The sequence below is a fragment of the Gracilinanus agilis genome, chromosome 4 (assembly GCF_016433145.1).
Source record: "Gracilinanus agilis isolate LMUSP501 chromosome 4, AgileGrace, whole genome shotgun sequence".
NCBI lineage: Eukaryota > Metazoa > Chordata > Mammalia > Didelphimorphia > Didelphidae > Gracilinanus > Gracilinanus agilis.
Window position 1 is genome coordinate 163,986,383 of NC_058133.1, and position 20,810 is coordinate 164,007,192.

General features: G+C 34.4%; 1 protein-coding gene across 1 annotated transcript; it reads right to left on the minus strand.

Moving 5' to 3' along the window:
* Window positions 1-715: 715 nt before the first annotated feature.
* LOC123246064 (olfactory receptor 10R2-like) lies at window positions 716-14,602 on the minus strand. The gene is made up of 2 exons (XM_044675012.1): window positions 14,555-14,602; window positions 716-1,681 (listed from the first exon to the last, which is right to left on the minus strand). Exons 1-2 carry the CDS (start codon window positions 14,600-14,602, stop codon window positions 716-718), a joined length of 1,014 nt encoding a protein of 337 aa, XP_044530947.1.
* Window positions 14,603-20,810: the final 6,208 nt, after the last annotated feature.

A 20,810-nucleotide genomic window follows, 5' to 3' on the forward strand; every position in this document is an offset into this window, starting at 1 on the left:
TTTGATGGACCACCTCTGAATTAACTGTGTCCCAATTAGAGAAGTCTTGGGAAGTTCAAAGGAGAGGCTGAATAAGGAGCTTCTAAAACTATTTTTGAGCTCCCCGACCAAGATTCAGGGTCTCTGGTCATTCAAGAGAACCATAGATCTATGTCACTTTAACAACTATGATGTTGACCTAACCAATAAACTGATATAACCAGTAGACTGATATTCTTACCCCAAAATCAGTCTCTTGAAATAACTTTAATGTTAACTCTCTCCTCATAATAACTGGTATTTACAACTTTAAAGTTTCCAAAATGCTTTCAATGTATTTTTCATTTGAGTCTCACAACCATCTCATGAAAATAGATGCCACATGTATTATCCCTATTTTACAATTGGGAAAATTGAAGTTCATGATTTGATGGTGTAGTAACCTAGTTCACGTATGAGATGAGCTCACAATCCAGATCTTCCTGACTTCAAAGCCAATTCTTTTTTTGCTATTCCACCCTGCCTCATAATACTTGGTACCCCTTTGCCTGTCATGAAATCCTCTTGCCAATTCTCATGGATGGCATCTTGAAATGCTTTCTATGTATATACAACATAGAAAATCCCTACATAAAAATGAAAAACATCCAGCCAATGGAAGAGCACTTCAACAAGGGATATAGTCACATCTCTTCAACACATGATTATATTTGTCCATAGTTTTGAAATGTTAAAATTATATAGCTTTGTGGGAAAATTCTCCCCAATTAAACATTTTCTGAATGGCCACCTGGACAGCTCTATTCCTCAGGCTGTAAGCCATGGGATTCAGCAAGGGGGTGACAATGGTATAAGTCACTGTTAACAACTGGTCTTTCACTGTTGTTACCCTGGATAAGGGTCTCAGATAGACAAAAGATGCACAACCAAAGTGGACTACAACCACTGTTAGGTGGGAGATACAGGTAGAAAAGGCCTTTCGTTTCCCCTCAGCCGATGGAATCTTCACAATGGTGCTGACAATGAAGCCATAAGAAATACAGATGAAAACAAGTGGGACCATGAGCACAAAAGCACTACTGATAAATATGAAGAGCTCATTGACATAAGTCATACCACAGGCAAGGTTCATAACAGGGGAAATGTCACAGAAGTAGTGGTTGATCTGATTAGATTTACAGAAGGGCAGGCTGAACACCAAATCTGTGACTACCATTGAGATCAGGAAGCCCATCACCCCACAAGTGACTACAAGTATTCTGCACGTCTGCCATTTCATAAGGATGGGGTAGCGCAAAGGGTGGCAGATGGCAGCATAGCGGTCATAACCCATTACAACCAACAGTAGACAGTTGTTGGCTGCAAAGCCAAGGAAGAAGAACATCTGAACAGCACAGCTGGCAAAGGATATTGTCCTGAGCACAGAGAAAAGGTTGGTGAGCATCTTGGGCAGGATAACAAAGGTATAGCAGGTCTCAGACACGGAGAGGACACCTAGGAAGAAGTACATGGGGGTATGAAGGCTACGTTCCAGGATGATGACAGTGACAATGGTCATATTCCCACTCAGGATGACAAGGTAGAGGCAGAGGAAGATAGCAAAGAGCAAAAACTGCATTTCTTGGAGGTTGGAAAAGCCAAGCAAGAAAAATTCCGTGACCATGCTTATGTTTTCAGGAGTGAGCTGTCCCCCAGGAATGACCTGCAGAGAGGAACCAAGAGATTACTGAGTTCTAAAGACTGAGGGAGCTAGGAACATTTACTCTGAATTATCTGGGAAATTGCTACTACTTGGGTAAAGGAAAAGAAATGTAAGGAGGAGAATTAGAAATAGTAAGGGAGCCATCTAGGTTGTTCAGTGGATAGAGAGCCAGAACTGGAAATGGGAAATCTTAGTTTCAAATCTGGTCTCAGACACTTTTTTAGCTGTATAAAACCTTGCCAGGCCTTATCGTTTTTCTGCCTTGGAATAAATACTTAGTATCAACTCTGAGACAGAAGGGAAGGGTTTATTTTTTTTAAGAGGAAAAGGAAGAAAACAAGAATTAAGAAGAAAAGGGACTAAAGCTATAGTAGAAATTACTCAGGCTATCATTTAGAGAAATACTGATAAATAAGAGAGTATTCAGGATGATGATGGGACTGCTAATAACCTTATGATGATCATTTGAAGCACATGGAGTGGGTAACCCAGAGAAGAGAATACTGAATGAGAACATGGTAGCTATTTTCAATTATATGAAAGGTTGAAGTGATATAAAAGAGTTAGATTTAAATTGTTTCAACCCAAAGGACAGAATTGGGAGCAAGCCATACAGGCTACAGAGGGAGATTTTAGCTTATTATTAGAGAAAAATTCCTGGAAAAACTTCAAAGTGCCCTTATCTTAAGAACCACAGCTAAAGAAACTTTACATATTGGTGGTGTACTGAGGTACTATCTATCCAATACCTGAGGATATTCCTAAGGATTTGTGGTCAAGATCATCCACAGATGTTGGGTTGCTAAATCAGCTACTCCAGTTAGGGTGAGGACAAAGGAAGGACCAGTTCCTTGTGTGCCTCAATATCCCTGGACTAAGGAGGCAATAGATGGTATACGTCCAATAATTGAGTCCCTAATCCAACAAGGGATGGCAGAAACTTTGGAAGGCTTTCCTCAGATTACATTATATGCTTGGACCTAAACTCTTTAATAGACTTCATGATGTCAGGTACTCTTTCCTTTTTAGAAAAATAAAGCAATTAAGTGGGGAAAATGAAAGAAAATGTTTTTTACATTAAGGAACAACTGTATATTGTCTGATGATGTAAGAGAGTGCCCCTGTTACAGATAATTATTTTGAGATTTAATAGGACTTGAAAATGAACTTTTAAAAAATATTTACTGGAAATATATATGCATGAAGAAGCAGCTTTCATATAGGATTTGGACCTTTTTGGAGGGAAAATGATTTAGGGTATAGATGTTAGAACTCAAATCTCTTTGTCAATAATGTGGAGTGATGCCTCACTTGTATGGGAACAGTTTAGTATTTTAAAGGGGTAAAGAAATATATTGCATTCATTAAAAACTAGAGAAATGTGAGTGGAAAGAAATAACTTCAGAAATACTAAAGAGATATCACTGAGATGAAAACTTTCAGAGATCCAAAGCATCATTGTTCTTTACCCAGTGTGTGTGTGTGTTGTGTGTGTGTGTATGTGTATGTAAAAAGGTAAACTATGGGTAACACCTTGATCTATGTGTGTGTGTATATATACACATATATATATTTATATCATATACATATATACCTCATACACACATACATGTATACATACACATATAATGACTAATAATAATTAATGAACTGAAAAATAATATAAATCATATAGATCATATAAATATTTGAAGACTAAGTCACTTAGTTATTGCACTTAGTAGAAGTGCAATAACAGGGAACTATCAATTTTTTAAATTGCTGAGAAAACTGGAAAGAAGTATACCAGAAATAGGCTTAGACTTGGACCAGTGATTCCCAAAGTGGGCGCCACCACCCCCTGGTGGGTGCTGCAGTGATCCAGGGAGGCGGTGATGGCCACAGATGCATTTATCTTTCCTATTAATTGCTATTAAAATTTTTTAAAATTAATTTCCAGGGGGCTAAATAATATTTTTTCTGGAAAGGGGGCGGTAGGCCAAAAAAGTCTGGAAACCACTGACTTAGAACAACATCTTACATCATATTCTTCAATTAATTCAAAATGAATATATTACCTAACTATGAAAGATCAGACCATAAAAAGGTAAAGGAAGTATATCATATACCTTTCACAGCTATGGGTAAAAGATGTATTCTTACCTAAACAAGTGTTAAAAAGTTAGAGGTGTAATGTACTGTACGTTACAGAGGCAATTACAAAAATAAAATATATTACTTTAATTATATGGAACAGAATAACTTCTGCAGAAACAAAATTAATACATCTAGTATAAGAAAGGAAGTGATCAAATAGGAAAGAATTGTATCATATTTCTTAGATAAGGGTAAGGTATATAGTATAAAGAGTGACAAGTAAAATGTATATCTGAATATTTATGAGCATGTATATATATATATACATAAACTTGTAGGTATATATGATATACATATATTGTTTGATGTATTTTGCCTTTTATATCACCTCAATGTGTCACTATTATGCTGTCCCTTCCACAGGCCAATACCATATCACAAATAATATTTTTTCATTATTATAGTCTACTATTAGGCTTATATCCCTAAGGAGGCCCTGGTTAAGAAGAAAGTTCCCAAATAAACCAAAACATTTATAGCAACATTTTTCACAATAGCCAAGAATTGGAAACAAAATAGATGTCTATCAACTGGGAAATGAATAAACGAGGAGATGTAATGGAAGGTTACATGCTGTAGGAAGTAGGGAATGAGAGGAATACAGAGAAGCATGGAAAGATTTCTATGATCTTTATATATGAACTAAAGTTTATGTTAATGCAGAATGAAGTAAGCAGAGTCAAGAATATATAGAAAATACTTTCTAAGCAATCTTTTCAGAGTAAAGATTAATGAAAGAATTTATAAATACAATTTCTGAGTAGAGAAAAGACTTTCCCTAGCTTAAAAGTGGCAAATTTCAAGTTGAGTAATGAGCAGAGAAGCAATTTCATGTAGTACAGATGTTTCTAAGTGGTATCAAATTTGAGTTATCCTAAGTATATGAGTATACCTGTTTCATGTGCTTCCTCGCCAGATGAGTGTCTCTATTCTTTACCATAGCTAATAAGTACACTTGTGGGAGAGTGTGGTCCAGATTTATATGTGTATTTTGAGGCATTTTGTATTTATATCCATAATGTTTTATTTCTCTTTTATTAAAAAGTGATTTGTTTAATATCCAAAGTATTATCATGAGTAGCTGCTTGTGTCAAGAGAGAACTCATTGCATAGAGGTTCAAAAGTCAGAGTGAATAGATAAGGGAACTATATTTACCCTCAAGAGAGTTTACCTCTAGGACCTCTGAAGAGTGAATTTAACTATGTGGTGATGTTTTTTCTCTGGTAACTTAGACATGCTAGGGTGAAAGCAAGTTAGAGTGGGGAATCCAAGTCCAATGAGTGACTGGGATTTAGATATATTGAAGTGTGAAGTTTAAGGCTGCTAAACAGTATGAATTTTGACTATTCCCACTGACAAAATTTGACCTATGCAAAAATTAATGCATTATATTCGGGATTTACAGAGCTTTTGGAGGACTTTTCCAAGAGAATAAAGAATATTTGGGCTTAAACTTTTCAAGGACATTCAGAAGAACATAGTTTGGGAATTACCATGGTCTTGAGGAATTGACTTTCTACCAACTATGGAGAGAGGCTAGAGTGAGATATAAACAGACAAGGTGGACTACTGATTGAAAGGAGAGAAATTGCATGAGTAGCAAAGGAGCAGACTAAGAACTAAGACCATGCAGACCAGACAAGCAGATATGACAACTGGTAACAGAGATGGAAATTGAAATCCAGTCAGTAGCAATGCTTCTTTCCCTACTTTCTCAGAGCCCAATGGTGACTGGCTTTGAGACTCCATCACAGCCTTCGATAGCTTGTTTGATTACATCTTAATTATTTGTTACTGTTAAATTCAATAACTATTATTACATATAATAAATTAGATGACTATTAACAGTCCTTTTTGTCTCAGCCTATAAATTTGAGGGATAAGACTGAGAGATGAAAAATTAGTCTATGGAAGAAGAGATTCCCCCAGTCTTATTAAGGAACCCCAAGAAAATGAGGGGTACTATATAAGATGGCAACATCCAAATGAAGGATGCTGGAGAACCTGCTTCTGAAAGCCAGAAATATAATAGGCAAGATAATCAGACAGTGGGGCCAGTTCAACTATGTAACAATAGTAATAAAGTATAAGATTCCTTTCCCCTCTCCCTGGTTCTTGGTGTCTTTCCTTGACTCAGACATTTTAAGAATTTAAAATTCTTTCAAAATTGTGTCATCTCTTTGTACAATTAAACTAGTTTAGGCTTTCTGGTTTCCATATCATTCTTCTCTTCAGTGATATTTATACTTCCTCCATAATCATGTTTTACATTATAGTGTTAGAGTCCAAGTACAGTAGTTTCTCCATACTTGATAATAAATTCAGTTGTGTTTTATACATCTATATACTTACCTATGTATTAATATATATATATGTATATATATATGTGTGTGTGTGTGTGTGTGTATGTGTGTACATGGGTGTCTATGAGTATGTATGTATTTGTGGATGTCGTCTATTTTCTTTCTTATTCCAACCTCAGCCTTAAACGCATTCAGGATTATTTTACTTATTTGTGTCTCTTGCCAAGTTTTCTTGATATAAGCTTTTACTATCCATTATTTCTACTTTATATGATAATCCTGTTCATAGTTTTCCATTATCCTACTGTATTATACCAGTTGATATTCTAAACCAGTGATGTGTTTGGCAAAGAAAAGGTAAGTGCTTGTCACCTAATGTGGTTTTCCAGTTTGATTATTTTTTATCTATGTGTAGCAGTTATGGTACATTGGTTTAACTTCAGTATGAAGTTATTTTAATAAATTTGTTTTCCTTTTCTATATATACATCATCATTATCATAAACAATAATTTGTTTAACAAGTCAGATTGGTATTCCGAACAATAATTTGAGACTATGACCAAAGGGCTATAAAACTGTTCACACCCTTTGATCCAATACTTCTAGGTTTGAACCCCAAGGAGATAAAAGGAAAAGGAAAAGGACTTATATATGTACAAAAATATTTATAAAAGCTCTTTTTGTGGTGGCAAAGAAATGGAAACTGAGAAGATATCTATGAATTTGGTAATGATTGAATAAGTTCTAGTATATGATTGTGATAGAATACTATTATGCTATAGAAAGAAGAAGGAGTTAGGGGAGATATGAACTGATGCAACATGAAGCAAGCAGAAATACAGTGGCAGAAATATTGTAAAAATAATCAGTTGAGAAAGACTTAGTAATCTGGATCAGTGCAATGATACACTGGAACTCCAAGGATTCATGAGATGAAATTCTATCTACCTCCAGATAAAGAATTGATAAGATTCAGATTGCAAATTAATGTACTTTTCCTTTCTTTATTTTCCTTTCTATCTTTTAGAACATGGCAAGCATGTAGAAATATATTTTACATGACTATATATGTATGATATGTGTCATATTTTTCAATTTCTCAATGGATAGGGGAGAGGCTATAGAGATAAAGAGAATTTAGAACTGAAAATAAAAATAAAAACACTTTTAAGCCTGGCTGGAGTGATTTTAGTAAGTTTCATATAATATTTTCAAATATGTCACTTTTTTCTAGACTTGTATTGATTTTGTTCTTTATACTAAAATATGGTGGCTTTACTGTATAAGACAGATGATTCAGAAATGACTCTCATGTCACTAATGAGTCATTTCCTATTTGTTAAATTGTAATCAGCTTCATTATTTATAATGTTATTTAGTAACCATAATGCCCAATACTTTCTCATTATTTTCTTAGTGTTTTCATGGTGCAATGCCATGAGACCTCTTGTAGCCCACCAAATACTTAGATTTTCTCATTCCTTATTTCTGAACAATATTTCTTCACACATTTTCCATTATACTTCCTTGTTCTTACATTTACAATGAAACTAATGATAATCAGAGCATATGTTGTTTGAATTTGGAATTTTTTATCAAGCTTTTCAAAAAATTATTATTCATTATCATTCTCTGCTACAGGTATTAGTGCACAAGAAGAAATATTTTTTAAAATGAAAAAATCATGCAAATTAAATACCTGCCACACAATCTATTTAATCTAGTTGTTAGTGCTTTAAAAATAGAGATAATGAAAGAGAAATAGATTAAAGAATGGTTTATGATAATTTATTAAAGAATGTTAAATGATATAAACAAATTACCTTAACAGCAAAAGCACATTTGACTAGAATCCTCCTTTGTTAGCAAACAATTGATTCCCTTGTAAAGCAGAAAATTATGGAAACCAGAAGTAATTTGTCAATAATAAAGCCACTCCCAAAGATATTATAGATATTGATATCATATCATTAAGAAGCAATTCAGTCTTAAGGAGCTATAATTTTACTTATTCTGGAAAGACAGTTAACTTTAATGTCTGGAAAGAATACCAAGTAAGGAAATAATAACAATAATAATAAATCTAATAATTCCCTTCATGAGAATCTGATTGTTATTATTAGACTTGCAAAGAAACATAATGAAGAGTATCTTTGAAAGACTTTTACCATGAGGGAGCTATAATAATAAAACTGTGTTTCCAGAATTGAGAAGTTATAAGTTGTAGTTGTAGTTATAAGTGACTTGGGTTATGATCTTTTTAAAATGACATATTTTAATTACTTATGCCTTTGTTTTATTGCACAGTTTTGTATTATTAACAAACTGTATAGTAAATAACCTTGATAGTGATATAATTCTAGAAGATTAGAGGACTTGAGTAATAGAGATAAACTAAAGATTATGGGGGGAAAGGATTCTTTAGTATATGTAATATTTAATTGACTAGGGTGGAGCTCAGAATTAATTAACTAGTGATAGAAATGCCACAATTTTAAGTTTAATGAAAACATTTATATCAGAATTTAGCCTCTAATATCTTTAATCCAAGAAATAACTCATGACCAAGTATAATTTATACCTAGGATGTAAGGATCAATCAAATTATAAAAGCAATCAATACCATTAATCATATCAAAACAAAAACATATGAAATTACGTGATTTTTAAAAATAAATGGAGAAAAAGCCTTTGACTAAGTACAATACTCATTTATGCTAAAAAACATATAATAGGTAGTCCTAGAGAGACTCTTTTTAAATATCATAAAATATATTTAAAATCCCAATTCATCAGGTTTGCAACCCAAGTGTTATACTTAATTCTTCAATATTTTTTACCCCTCAAAGCCAATATATTGAGAAGGACTGTCAATTTCTCCTTGAAACATCTCTTGAATATGCCCTGTTTCTCTCCTCAGACACTACTATCACTCTAGTACAGGCTATTATCATTTGACAATTAAGCCCAGTGATGGGCAAACTACAGCCAACAGGCCAAATGCGACCCCCTAAAATGTTCTATCTGGCCACACGAAATTCCTAATCTGGCAAATACAATGAGTAGGATACACTACAATGAAACTTCAAAAGAGTTGCCTTGGAAACAGACTGACAGATGAGCATTTCCTTTCCTTTGGCCTCCTCTTTCAAAAGTTTGCCCATCACTGATCTAGACTATTACAATAACCTGCTTATGGGCCTGCCTGTCTCTAACCCATTATTAACTCAACTCTAACCCATTATTAGCTCAATTACCAAATTATTTTCCTAAAGCACAAGTCTTACCATGTTACTCCCCTCCTTAATAAATTTCAATAGTTCCTTATTACCTCCAGAGTCAAATAAACAACCTTCTTTTTGGAGTTTATAATCTAGTCCCCTCATATTTTTCCAGTCTTATTTATATCTTATTCCTCCTCTTCAATCCAGTGACACTGAATTCCTTTGTTTTACAAATAAACCATCCCATCACTTAGATTCAGGCATTTTTCCAGTCCCATTTCCCCATGTCCAAAATGTTTTTCATCCTCTTTTCTGTTTACTGCCTTTTCTAGCTTCATTTAAATTCTAACTCAAATACTACTTTCTAAAGGAAGTTTTTCCCAACATCTCTTAATTCTAGAGACTTTCTTCTCTTAATTATTCCATTTCCCTTTTCTATAGCTTGTTTGAAAATATATATTCACTTGTTATCTTTTTCATAAAATTATGAACTTTTTGAGGGAAGCAGTTGGTTTTCACTCATTTCTGTACCCCTAGCACTTAGCATAATGCCTGGAATATAGCAGATACTTAATGCATAGGCAACAAGGAAATAAAGTCACCACTTTTTTGCAGATGATATGATTTACTTAGAGAACACTAAAAAGTCAACTAAAAAACTAGTTGAAAAATTAACAACTTCAAAAAAGTGGCTGGATATAAAATAACCCACACAAATCAATAGCATTTTTGTATCTCACCAACAAAATTGAGATGGAAGGAACAGAAAGAGAAATTCAATTTAAAATGATTAGGCAATATAAAATATTTGATAGTCTGCCTGCCAAAACACACCAAAGAACTATACGAACAAAATTACGAAATTTTCTTCACACAAATAAATTCAGATCTAAATAACTGGAGAAATATTAACTGCCCATGGGTAGGCTGAGCCAATATAGTAAAAATGACAATATATCCTAAATTAATTTACTTAGTGTCATACCAATCTACATCCTACTAGATTACTTTATAAAGCTAGAAAATATAGTAGCGAAATTACTCTGGAAAAAGAAAAAAGATCAAGAATATCAAAGGAATCAATGAAAAATAATGGGAAAGAATGGAACTTAGCAGTGCAACATATCAACCTACAATATAAAGGTATAAACATTGAAACAACTTGGTAATGGATAAGAAATAGAGTGGCTGATCAATGGGACAGATTAGGTACTATATAGAGAAGCAAATAAGCACAGTAAACTAATGATTGATCATCTTGAAAATCCCAGCTATTGGGGCAAGAATTCATTATTCAACAAAAATCTCTGACAGAAATCAGAAATTGGGCAGAGAAAAACATTTCACAAGGTATAGCCAAAATAATTTCAAAATGGGTACATGACCAAGACAGAAAGAGTATCATAAGTAAATTAATAGGGCATGGAAGAAATTACCTTTTAAACCTATGGAAAGGAAAAGATAGGACCAAAAAAGAAGCAGAAAGGTGCCCAGGATATAAAATGGATAATTTTCAGTCGATTGTATAAAATTGAATTATTTTTGTTAAAACAAAACTAATGGCACTAAAATTAGAAGAAAAGCAGGAAACTAGGGGGGAAATCTTTGCAATAAGTTTCTGTGATGAAGGACATTTTTCAAACATATTGAAAACTGAGACAAATTTAAAAGAATAAGAAATATTCTCTAACTGATAAATGGTTTTGAAAAAAGGAGATGAAAAGGCAGTTTTCAGGGGAAAATATAATAATTATATGAAAAATCACTCTCAATAACTAATAACTGTAGGAATGCAAATTAAAACTACTCTGAGATACCACTTTATACCCATCAGATTGTCTAATGGACAAGGAAAATGTAGGGAATGTAGGAAAACAGGTACTTTAATACACTGTTGTTAAAACTGTGAACTAGTCAAACCTTTTTGGATGGCATTATGGAACTATGCCCAAAAGCTACTGAATTGTACATACCCTTTGACCCAGAATATAGTGCTACTAGGACTATATCAAAAAAATCAAAAGAAGAGAAAAGTAACACATATGAACCAAAAAATTTATAACTTCTCTTTGTGGTGGCAGAGAATTTTAACTGATGGGACATCTACCAACTGGGGAACAGCTGAACAAATAATGGCATATGAATATGATAGAATATTCTTCTTTTATAAGAAATTATAAAGGGCAAGGTTTCAAAAAACCTGATAAGATCTGTGTAAACTTATGAAAAATAAAATGAGCAGAAAAAAAGAGAACAATCTACACAGTAATAGCAATAGGATAAAGATCATCAATTTTGGAAGATTTAGTAACTGATCAATACAGTGGCTCATCACAATTCCCAACGATTTATGATGAAATATCCCTTTCTATAGCCTTCCTAATCAGAGAACTTCTGTTTAGTGTTCTTATGTATTCCCAAGACTTTCTAAAATCATAGAATTCAAAGCTGGGAGAGACTTGAGAGATTATCTAGGGTGAACCCTGTTTGAATCATTTATCCCCACTATAAAATCCTTAACAAGTGGTTATTCCCTCAAGTGACATGGACGTTACTTAATAAAGCAGCCCATTCAATGTTCAGATGGTTCAATTGCTAGGAACTTCTTCCTTATATTGAGCTGAAATATGTCTCCCTGTAACTTTTCTATTGCTCTCAATTTTACCCACTAGAGACAAATAGAATAAATCTAATCCCTGTTCAACATTGTAATCTTTTAAATACCTCAAAACCAATATTGTATCTTCCCTCTAATCTAAGTGGTCAGAACTAGATAGACTCATTTATCTGTTGGGTAATGACTGATGTAAAGAGTGTTGGTCATTAAGTCTAAAGACCAAACCTTGTTCAAGTCTCTAAGCTCATTAACTTAGTTAGAATTTTGTGTGATACTGAAATTTGCTGAACAGAAATTTCTGCATAAGAGTCTGAATAGGTTGGTCCCCTAAGAACTTAGATCTGATACTAAGACAAAATGAGACATTGATAGGTTTAAATCCTCCTTTAAGAGGGGATTTATTTAACCACAACAAAGGAAGGACATCAAGTAGGATAGACAATTTGTGGGCAAACATCACATTGATTTTGTTGGAAGTAACTTTCTGGAGTTAAATATGCTGTCAGTGGCCCAGGAAAGAATCCTCAGAAATGGCTCTGAAGCTTATTTTTAGTCTTCTATAGTCAGGCAATCAGAAAACCATTTCAATGATTTGAATAGATCTAAATTAACCAATCAAATCTCAAGGCAGAGTTTTAATACATCTTAAGGGGAAAAAAATTAGCCCAACCTGAGTGGAGTAAGACCTTGGGTAAAGCTTGCTTTACCCTATTTGACATAGCTTTATGAAATAGGAAGTAGTAAGGTTGTAGAAAGGATAGAAAACTGCCTTTGGATATAGGATGACCTGAATTTAAATCCTACTTTGGACACTAACTGTGAGATCCTGAACAAGCCACTTAAATGTTGTATGCTTCAGGTTCCTTATATGTAAAATGAAAATAATAATAGCACCTACCTTCTAGCATTGTTGGGAGGATCAAATGAGATATTTGTAAAATGTTTTGCAAATCTTAAAGGTCTATGTAAAGCCTATTATTGTTGTTCTTACCACAAAAATAATAAAATTTATGCTAACCAGGTTCTCTAGTATTCAAAACTCCAGATCATACAGTTCAAAAGGACCACAGAATTTATTTAGTCTCCAATCTGCATCTGAAAAAGTCACTCTCCTACAAGATATCTGCAAGTGATTATCCAATTTCTTGCTGAATACCCCTATTAAGGAGGAATATCTTCCCCCCAAGGCAACACATTCCAATATTGGATGGTTCTAATTATTGGAAGGATTTTCCCTTACATTAAGTTAAAATTGACTTCCTTGCACTCATATCTATTGTTCCCAGTTATGCCTTTGGGGACTGATAACAAGTCTAACTGATCTACATGACAGCCTTCAAATACTAGAAGGGAGCTATCATAGCTCCATCTAATTCTAATCCTCAACCATTTATTAAATATCTACTATTTCAAACAAGTAATTCTCATGTGACATGATTCCCAAACTTCTCAGTATACTCATTGTCCTCCTCTGAACATGCTACAAGTTGCTACGGGAAAATTCACATTTAGACCAAGGAGACTTAACATGTGAATCCTTTTAACCTGTGGCCTTCTGCCTCTGCCCTGTGGTTCTTGCCAATTCCCTTAAATTGCATTCTCTCCCCCACCCAAAAAAATTGTCCACTATGAACCCATTTCCCATGAATTCCAGCAGCTTCTTTGCTTGTCCTTCATAATTTATCTTGATTACTGTCACTTATAAGTATACATTTAAGTATTAGTATACATTTCTTTTCAAAATTATTTCTAACTTTTCCTTTGTAACCTTTCCTTTTTCTTTTTCTTTTTTTTTAATCAAATTAAGGACAGTTTATTTCTTTACTTGTGTTTTGGAAAGAATGAGTTTATTTCCAAATCCTTTCTTTAAAGCCTAGTTAAAATGCCATTCTCCTCAGAAAGAAGCCTTTCCCAAATTGAAGTGATATGTACCCACAGTGAATTTTGATTATATCTGGTCAGGAATATCTAAGTTCAAATCTAGTCTCTAATACTTTCTATCTGTGTGACCTTTGGCAATTCACTTAACCTCTGTATGCTTCTACAAAATGAGGATAACAATTGCAACTACTTCCCAGGGTTGTTGTAAGGATCAAATAAGATCATATTTTTAGAACTCTTTACAAAATTAAAACATATATGTATATATATATATATATCTCAGGGATTATTATTATTAATTGTGATTTGATGAATCTTAAACAGTTTTCAATTGGCAGGGCCAGGAAAAGAATTTGTGTTTTCTGATACCCAATCCCATTTCTGTCCACTCCATCACAGAACCAGGAAATAGGGATGTTTATTGAGTTATCATAGTTCCTCTAGATTTTGTGTCCGGAGAAGATAAATTGCTACAGCTACTAGTGGAATGACCAATTAATCAAAGCATCAATAAAAATTCATTACGTGTCCATTATATGTCAGGCACTATGCTAACAACTGGAGATACATGTACAAAAAAAAAAAGAAAGAAAGAAAAGAAACAGTCCCTAGTTGAAATAAACTTGTATTCTATTGAGGAAAGTGATTGACAAATCAGCTGATGTGGAATTGCCTCCAGGATCCTCCCCAGCCAAATTGGCACTCCTTACCTCATCACTACTCAGGTTCTTCATCTTTAATGGCATATTGGTCCCCATAGTGAGGCAGCAAAGTGGAGTCCAAGGAGAATATAGATTTCTAGATAGGAAGATCACCCTTACTGAGTCTTTCCCTAATATACATTGTGGGTCTCTGTGATGATTTAACTGAGGCTCTGGAGTGGCAAAGAGCAAAAAAAAAGGGCAGTTAGTAAATCAGTACAGTTATTTTCCTACTCACATCACCTTCAAGAGGCTACTGGAAAAGGGTTAGTTTTCTGAAGTGATAGACAAACAAAGGAGGATGTAACTGCAGGATTTGTAGATACTTGCATTTGAAAATGAGATCAACTTGGGGGAAGGTGAAAGGGAAATGAGTTGACAAGGAAGATGATTAATCAATTTGCCAGAAAATTCTAGGTGTGGTTGAGGTAGAAAACATGAAGAATACTAGATTTTCTGCAATAGAAGTACAAAGGAAGAAACAAAGTCAGAATGTAAAAATTCCTTAGTTTCCCTACAACTGCTTTGCTACTTATGAAATTTAAAATAACCTCTATGACCATTTCAACAGAAGTACTGCCTCTTTTTTCTTCTCACTTCTCTGTTGTTTCATTTCCTTGTTTTGGTTCCATTATCCCCATGAACCTCTAGCTCATCTCTCCTCAACTGCCCCATCCTCTACCATGGATAAGTACTTTGGGCTTCTCATCACCCCTTTCTCATTTGTCCAGTGTTTATAAGGGATGAAGAAGAAGGATATGCTCGAAAGAGACTCAACCAACCATGAAATAAGCAAAAAAGTAGTTAGGTATAGATATTGCTGTCCATGTTTCAATAGTCTCTTTCTCAAGTCCAATCTCTAATGGGAACCCTAACATCCAATGGCATAATATCCAATTGTCCCAAAGATTCTTCTTTCTGGTCCAGGGAGCTTCCAACTGAGGATCTCCATAAGAATCTCCTCTTGCCATATGGAAATCTCTCCATATGCCTCAAATACTGTGCCTTAAAGGAGGAGACTTAATTTCTTTTATAAATCCCTTCATATCACTGCCCTCACCTCATATCCTTGGAAAGGATCAATTCAGCCTCTTCTCCATGGACATTTCTTCAAGTTGTTAACCAGCGAGTATCATCGAGGGTCTTTTCTTTTGTTTCTGTGTTACCTGTAGCCCCAAAGATTTTATCAGAAATTGTGTTACTATTACCTTAGGGAGTAATTACTATACTGGATTTATACTTCCAATTAGAAACCAAAGCAAGCAACGAGGACTGGCATAGTAACCTCAACAATCTATGCCAAGTTGAAAAAAATTAAGATAGTGATAAAGAGAATTACCTGGTCATCTCTCAAGGGTTCATTGTGGATTCATTAAGATAGCTAGAGTGAAACATCAGTGAAGAAAATAAATCCCCTCCCTCAGGTTTCCTTGCCCTAAATCCCTAGGTTCTCATTATCCAGACTAGACAAAAGCTCCCTAGTTTGCTCTCTGCATGCTTATCCCATCCTAATTTCCCATCTCTGTCCTCAAAAAGAGTGAATTTTGAGGGACTGAGGAAAGATAACTTGTACTAACAGAGACTGAAAGGATACTGCAACAGTGCTAGCCAGGGCTGGGAAGCTGAAGGAAGTGGGAATATGGTCAGCTGCAAGCCACAAAATTTTTCTCTGATTCAGGGAACTAAGAAGTTCTGTGACTAGATAACTTTGTGGTAATTAGCTAGGGAAAGAAATTCACATGGCTCTCCCTATACAGCTCAGAAAAGTTCCCTTTGACTCCATCTTTACAAAAGGATTCAGCCTCAAGTTAGGAAATAAATAACAGCTCCACAGAAGAGTTCTGGGCATAGGGTGTCAGTTCCATTTGAGATAGGACTGGAAGGACAATAAATTCTTCAGTCACAAAGGCTAAAGCTCAAGCCTGCCCTTCACAGGTTTTTCTCTTTCTCTTCACATTGAAAGTGGCCCTGGATTCTGTGTGTCTTAATCTATGTGATCCTGAAAGATGCCGCATTATATTGATCAGTACCACCAGACTGGCTCTGTTGTCTGCTGGAGCACTATGGTGCAATGAAAAGAGCATTGATTATTAAATCCAAATATTTGACTTTAAATCCCAATTCATTCACTCACATGGAATCTTTTGCTATGCTGATTAAGTTAAATAAGACCTTACTGAATTTCAATTTCTTCTCCTGGACAAGAGATAGATAATTTTTGCTGAGGCTTCCTAGGGAAACCTCACCCAGATCCAGGAGATACACTGCCTGGGTCCTCTGACTTTACCTCTAATACTTCTTGGGGAGCCCCTCTGGTAACAGCCTTAGCAAGTGCTCTCTGCCTTTGCCCTGCATCAGCCCTGATTCAACCTGCTTAACAGTGGCCACATTGTTCCTGAGTCTTTTCAGAATACCCTCTATTAACTTCGGATTCAGATCTCAGGACTCTAGCTTCTGTCTTGATCCCAGACCCTTCTCCAGTGCTCTGGAAGCCAAACCCAAGCCAGACCTACAGTTAATTATGACTTCTTGCCTCTGTCTAGATTTATCTGGCTGCTCCTTCAACTACAAGGGCCTATTATGAGATGGGTCTCCTGGGTTTCCCAGGACCTAATATCACCAAGTGATACAAGTCTAGACTTCAAAGAAAGGCCACTTTATTTCCTTCATGAATTTTTCTCTGGTATAAACTATATTTCTTCTTTTACAACATGATGAACATGGAAATATGTATATGTACAACTATGCACTGCATAATAACACATGTACAAGCTATATTATATTAACTGCTATCTTTTTATAAGGGGAGGTTGAGAGGAAAATGAGAATATGGATCATAGAATGTCAGAAAATGATAATTAAAAATTAAATTGTATAAGCATATTATCTTGGAAATAAATGAGTAAGACCATTTCAACTATCAAAAAATAAGTTAGAATCTTATTTGTCCTTCTGTTTCTCACAGTAAACTAACTACATATTACACATAGATTGTATTTTCTTTTAGCATAACCAGTCGAGATTTTTATGCTTATTGTCTATTAATAACCATTTCACATATTAAAAAACTGAGGCAAACAGTGGTCAAGTGACATGACCAAGATCACATAGCTACTAAATGTCAAAGGTGAGATTTTAACTCAGATCTTCCTGATTCCAGATCTAGCACCCTATACACTGTGTCAACACAATGTTGCCAAATCTCATAAGTATTATAATCTAAAATATTTTTCACATATACCCACTTATCTCCTCTGAAAATGAAATAACATGGTAGTTAGTCTTCCTGTTCACCATTCAAGTTTATCTTCCACTCAGATATCATAGTGACTTGGGGATGAGATCAAAATGACAGAGAAGCATTTTTACTTCTCCAAATAACTAAAAAAGAGAAAGGAAACTCTGCCAGGCTGAATTCTGATAAAGAAAGCCAAGACAAAATCACAGGGACTCATTTTTTTTCCAACCCAGGGTAGCTTAGGAAGACAGACCAAGAGATTTGATTACATCATGACAAGAACTGGCCAGGAGGACACGGGGCAATGGGATAATATTCCAATACTCAAGGAAAGAAAAATTTCTGAGAATTAGTCCCAGGGCAGAAAGTATCAGGTAAAAAAGAAATCCCAGTACATCCCTGAACTAGTGCTAAATGCAGGAAAAGGTAAAATCTGACAATTCTATTCCTCATCATACAGTTTTGAGTCATAAATCCAAGACAAAGAGAAGTGGTAATGAGAGATTTGGTTCATAGCTGAATAATGAATATAGAACAAATTCCAGAAATATAGGTGTGTGGCTCTGAGCCCAGAAGCAAAGCTGTGATTTAGTTCTAGCCTTTAGCCCAACATATAAAACTATTATGGAATAAACAGGGTAGGAATGTTCCAAACCAAAGCAAAATCTGTAATTCAATCACTCTAAACCTGTAGTATATCTCAGTAGGCTAACAGTGACTGAGACCAATAGAAACCTATTAAAACTTCACCATGCATAAACTCACAGACCCAAATTTGAGTACTGGATTTTCAGAATTCAGACCAGGAAGGCAATGAACAGACCTCTCTCTAGATGATAACACTTTGGAAGCATTGGAAAATTTCAGGCTACCAGAATGAGATGTAAAAAAAGAAGAAAGATATAAATCCCATACTCCCTGCAAAAGCAGCAAAGGCAAGAACTAATGCCAAAGTCAAGAAATAGGCTGAAAGAATGAGCAAGCAAAAGAAAATCTTAGCTATAAAAAGCGACCATGGTGAGAGGGAAGACAGAAACACAGAAGACAATAATTTGGAAACATCTGGTACCTAGCCTCATCTTCAAAATTAGGTAAGTGATTCATTTTTGTCAAATCCCATCCTCATCAACAAAATATCAGCCATGAAAAATCTCCTTCAAATAAAGAATAGTCCTGTTTGGGTCAAAAATATTATTTATTAAAAGTGAAAAACGTTAGATGTACATACTGGGGTGGGATTTCATGGCTGACAATAGCAACAAAACAAGAAAAAGAAGTTTCAAATATAAAAATAGACAATGAAGAAAAAACTCACTTTTTGCAGAAGATGTAATGGTATACCTAGAAAACTCTAGAGAAACAACCATGCATAAAACCAAGCAATTCCATTATTAGGTCTGTTTTGGGGAAAAAATCAGAGATAGCTGAAAGAATCTACTTCTACAAAAATATTTTTAGCTGCCCTTTTTGTAGTGGCAAGGAACTGGAAACTGAGGGTTGTCCATCAATTGAGAATACTACAAATTCTGGTATATGATTTTATGGACTGCTATTATGCTATAAAATGATGAATAGGGTATCTTAAGAGAAATATGGGAAGATTTGTGTGAACTCATCAAAGAAAAGTAAGTCGAACCAAGAGAAAATTGTACAAGGAATAACAATATTATGAGAATGATCAACTGTGAAAGATTTAGCTACTCTTATTAAGAAAATGATCCAAGACAATTCCAAACGACCAATGTCTATCTACCTCCAGAAAGAGAAGTAATAGACTCTGAATGCATATTGAAGTATATATTTTTTACTTTATTTTTCTCCTTTTTTCTCTTTTTCTTTTGCAATATGGCCAATATGGAAATGTTTTACATGATTGCACATGTATAATTAATATCAAATCGCTTACCTTCTTAAGGGGTGTGGGTGTGGGAGGGAGAATATTTAGAAATATTTTAAATGAATTTTAAAAATGTTTATTTATAATTAGGAAATGCTTAATGAAATAAATAAAAATGAATTAAAGGGGAAAAAAAGCCCAACAAGGTATGAAGAAATGATCATTTCCATTTTCAAAACAATCCAATCCAATAAATGTCACTAGGGGGGCATCTTGTTCCATCAAGTTGATACCAAGATATAAAGAGGATTAAAGAAAGTATTCTTATTACTCTCCATGTGCTCTATACTCCAGCCGAAATGCCTTTCAGTCTCCATCTTTTCTGAAAGTTTGGAGAATTTTGATGTTAGTTCATTTTTTTCTTTCTTAACTTGAAACTTGTAGATAGTACAAGTAATGTTATCTATAGCTTTGCAATAAGTAAGGCTATTTGTAGTTGAAGAAGAATCTTAGAAAGATCTTTGATGGCCTGACTTTCTAAAATAGGTTATTCTTTCTCTTGATATCAGAGAGAGACCTCAAACAGAAAAAAAATAAAAAATAAATAAATCTCCTATTTAATAAGAATTCCCAAAATAAAATACAAATGTTTTAGATTTGTTAGATCCATTTAACCATCTTGCACTTATTTAAATGCTTTGAACAACTAAACCATTTAATGTATGAACTGAAATAAATTAAGATGAAATATTTCTTAAAGCTAAGTGCCTTAGGATCTTGGTACTAAAAAGACTTATTGTGTTTAATGAGTTGATGTCCAATTATTTTATGTGAAGTGTGACCATATACTAAGAGAAGTAGAGGAAGTGATCTCCACCATTCCCTTAGGGAGAGTTGCAATTTCTTACTGGGTAACAGAGAAAGCTGAATTCTATATTGCCATCTATGTATCTCCTTGGGCAGGTAATTTACAGGATTTTGTGTTTTTATTTCTAAAATCATAAACATACATTGCTTATAGAGAATATTACTTCATTGATTCCTCATTTGTTTTCCTGAGGGTCAAGTAAATGTTTTAAAAATCTCATTGAACCTTTCCTGACCAATCACATAATTTGACAAAAGTCTCTATTTCTAGTCATCCTAAGGACCATAAGTATTCCCCTTCTCTTTTTTCTAATGAATGTACA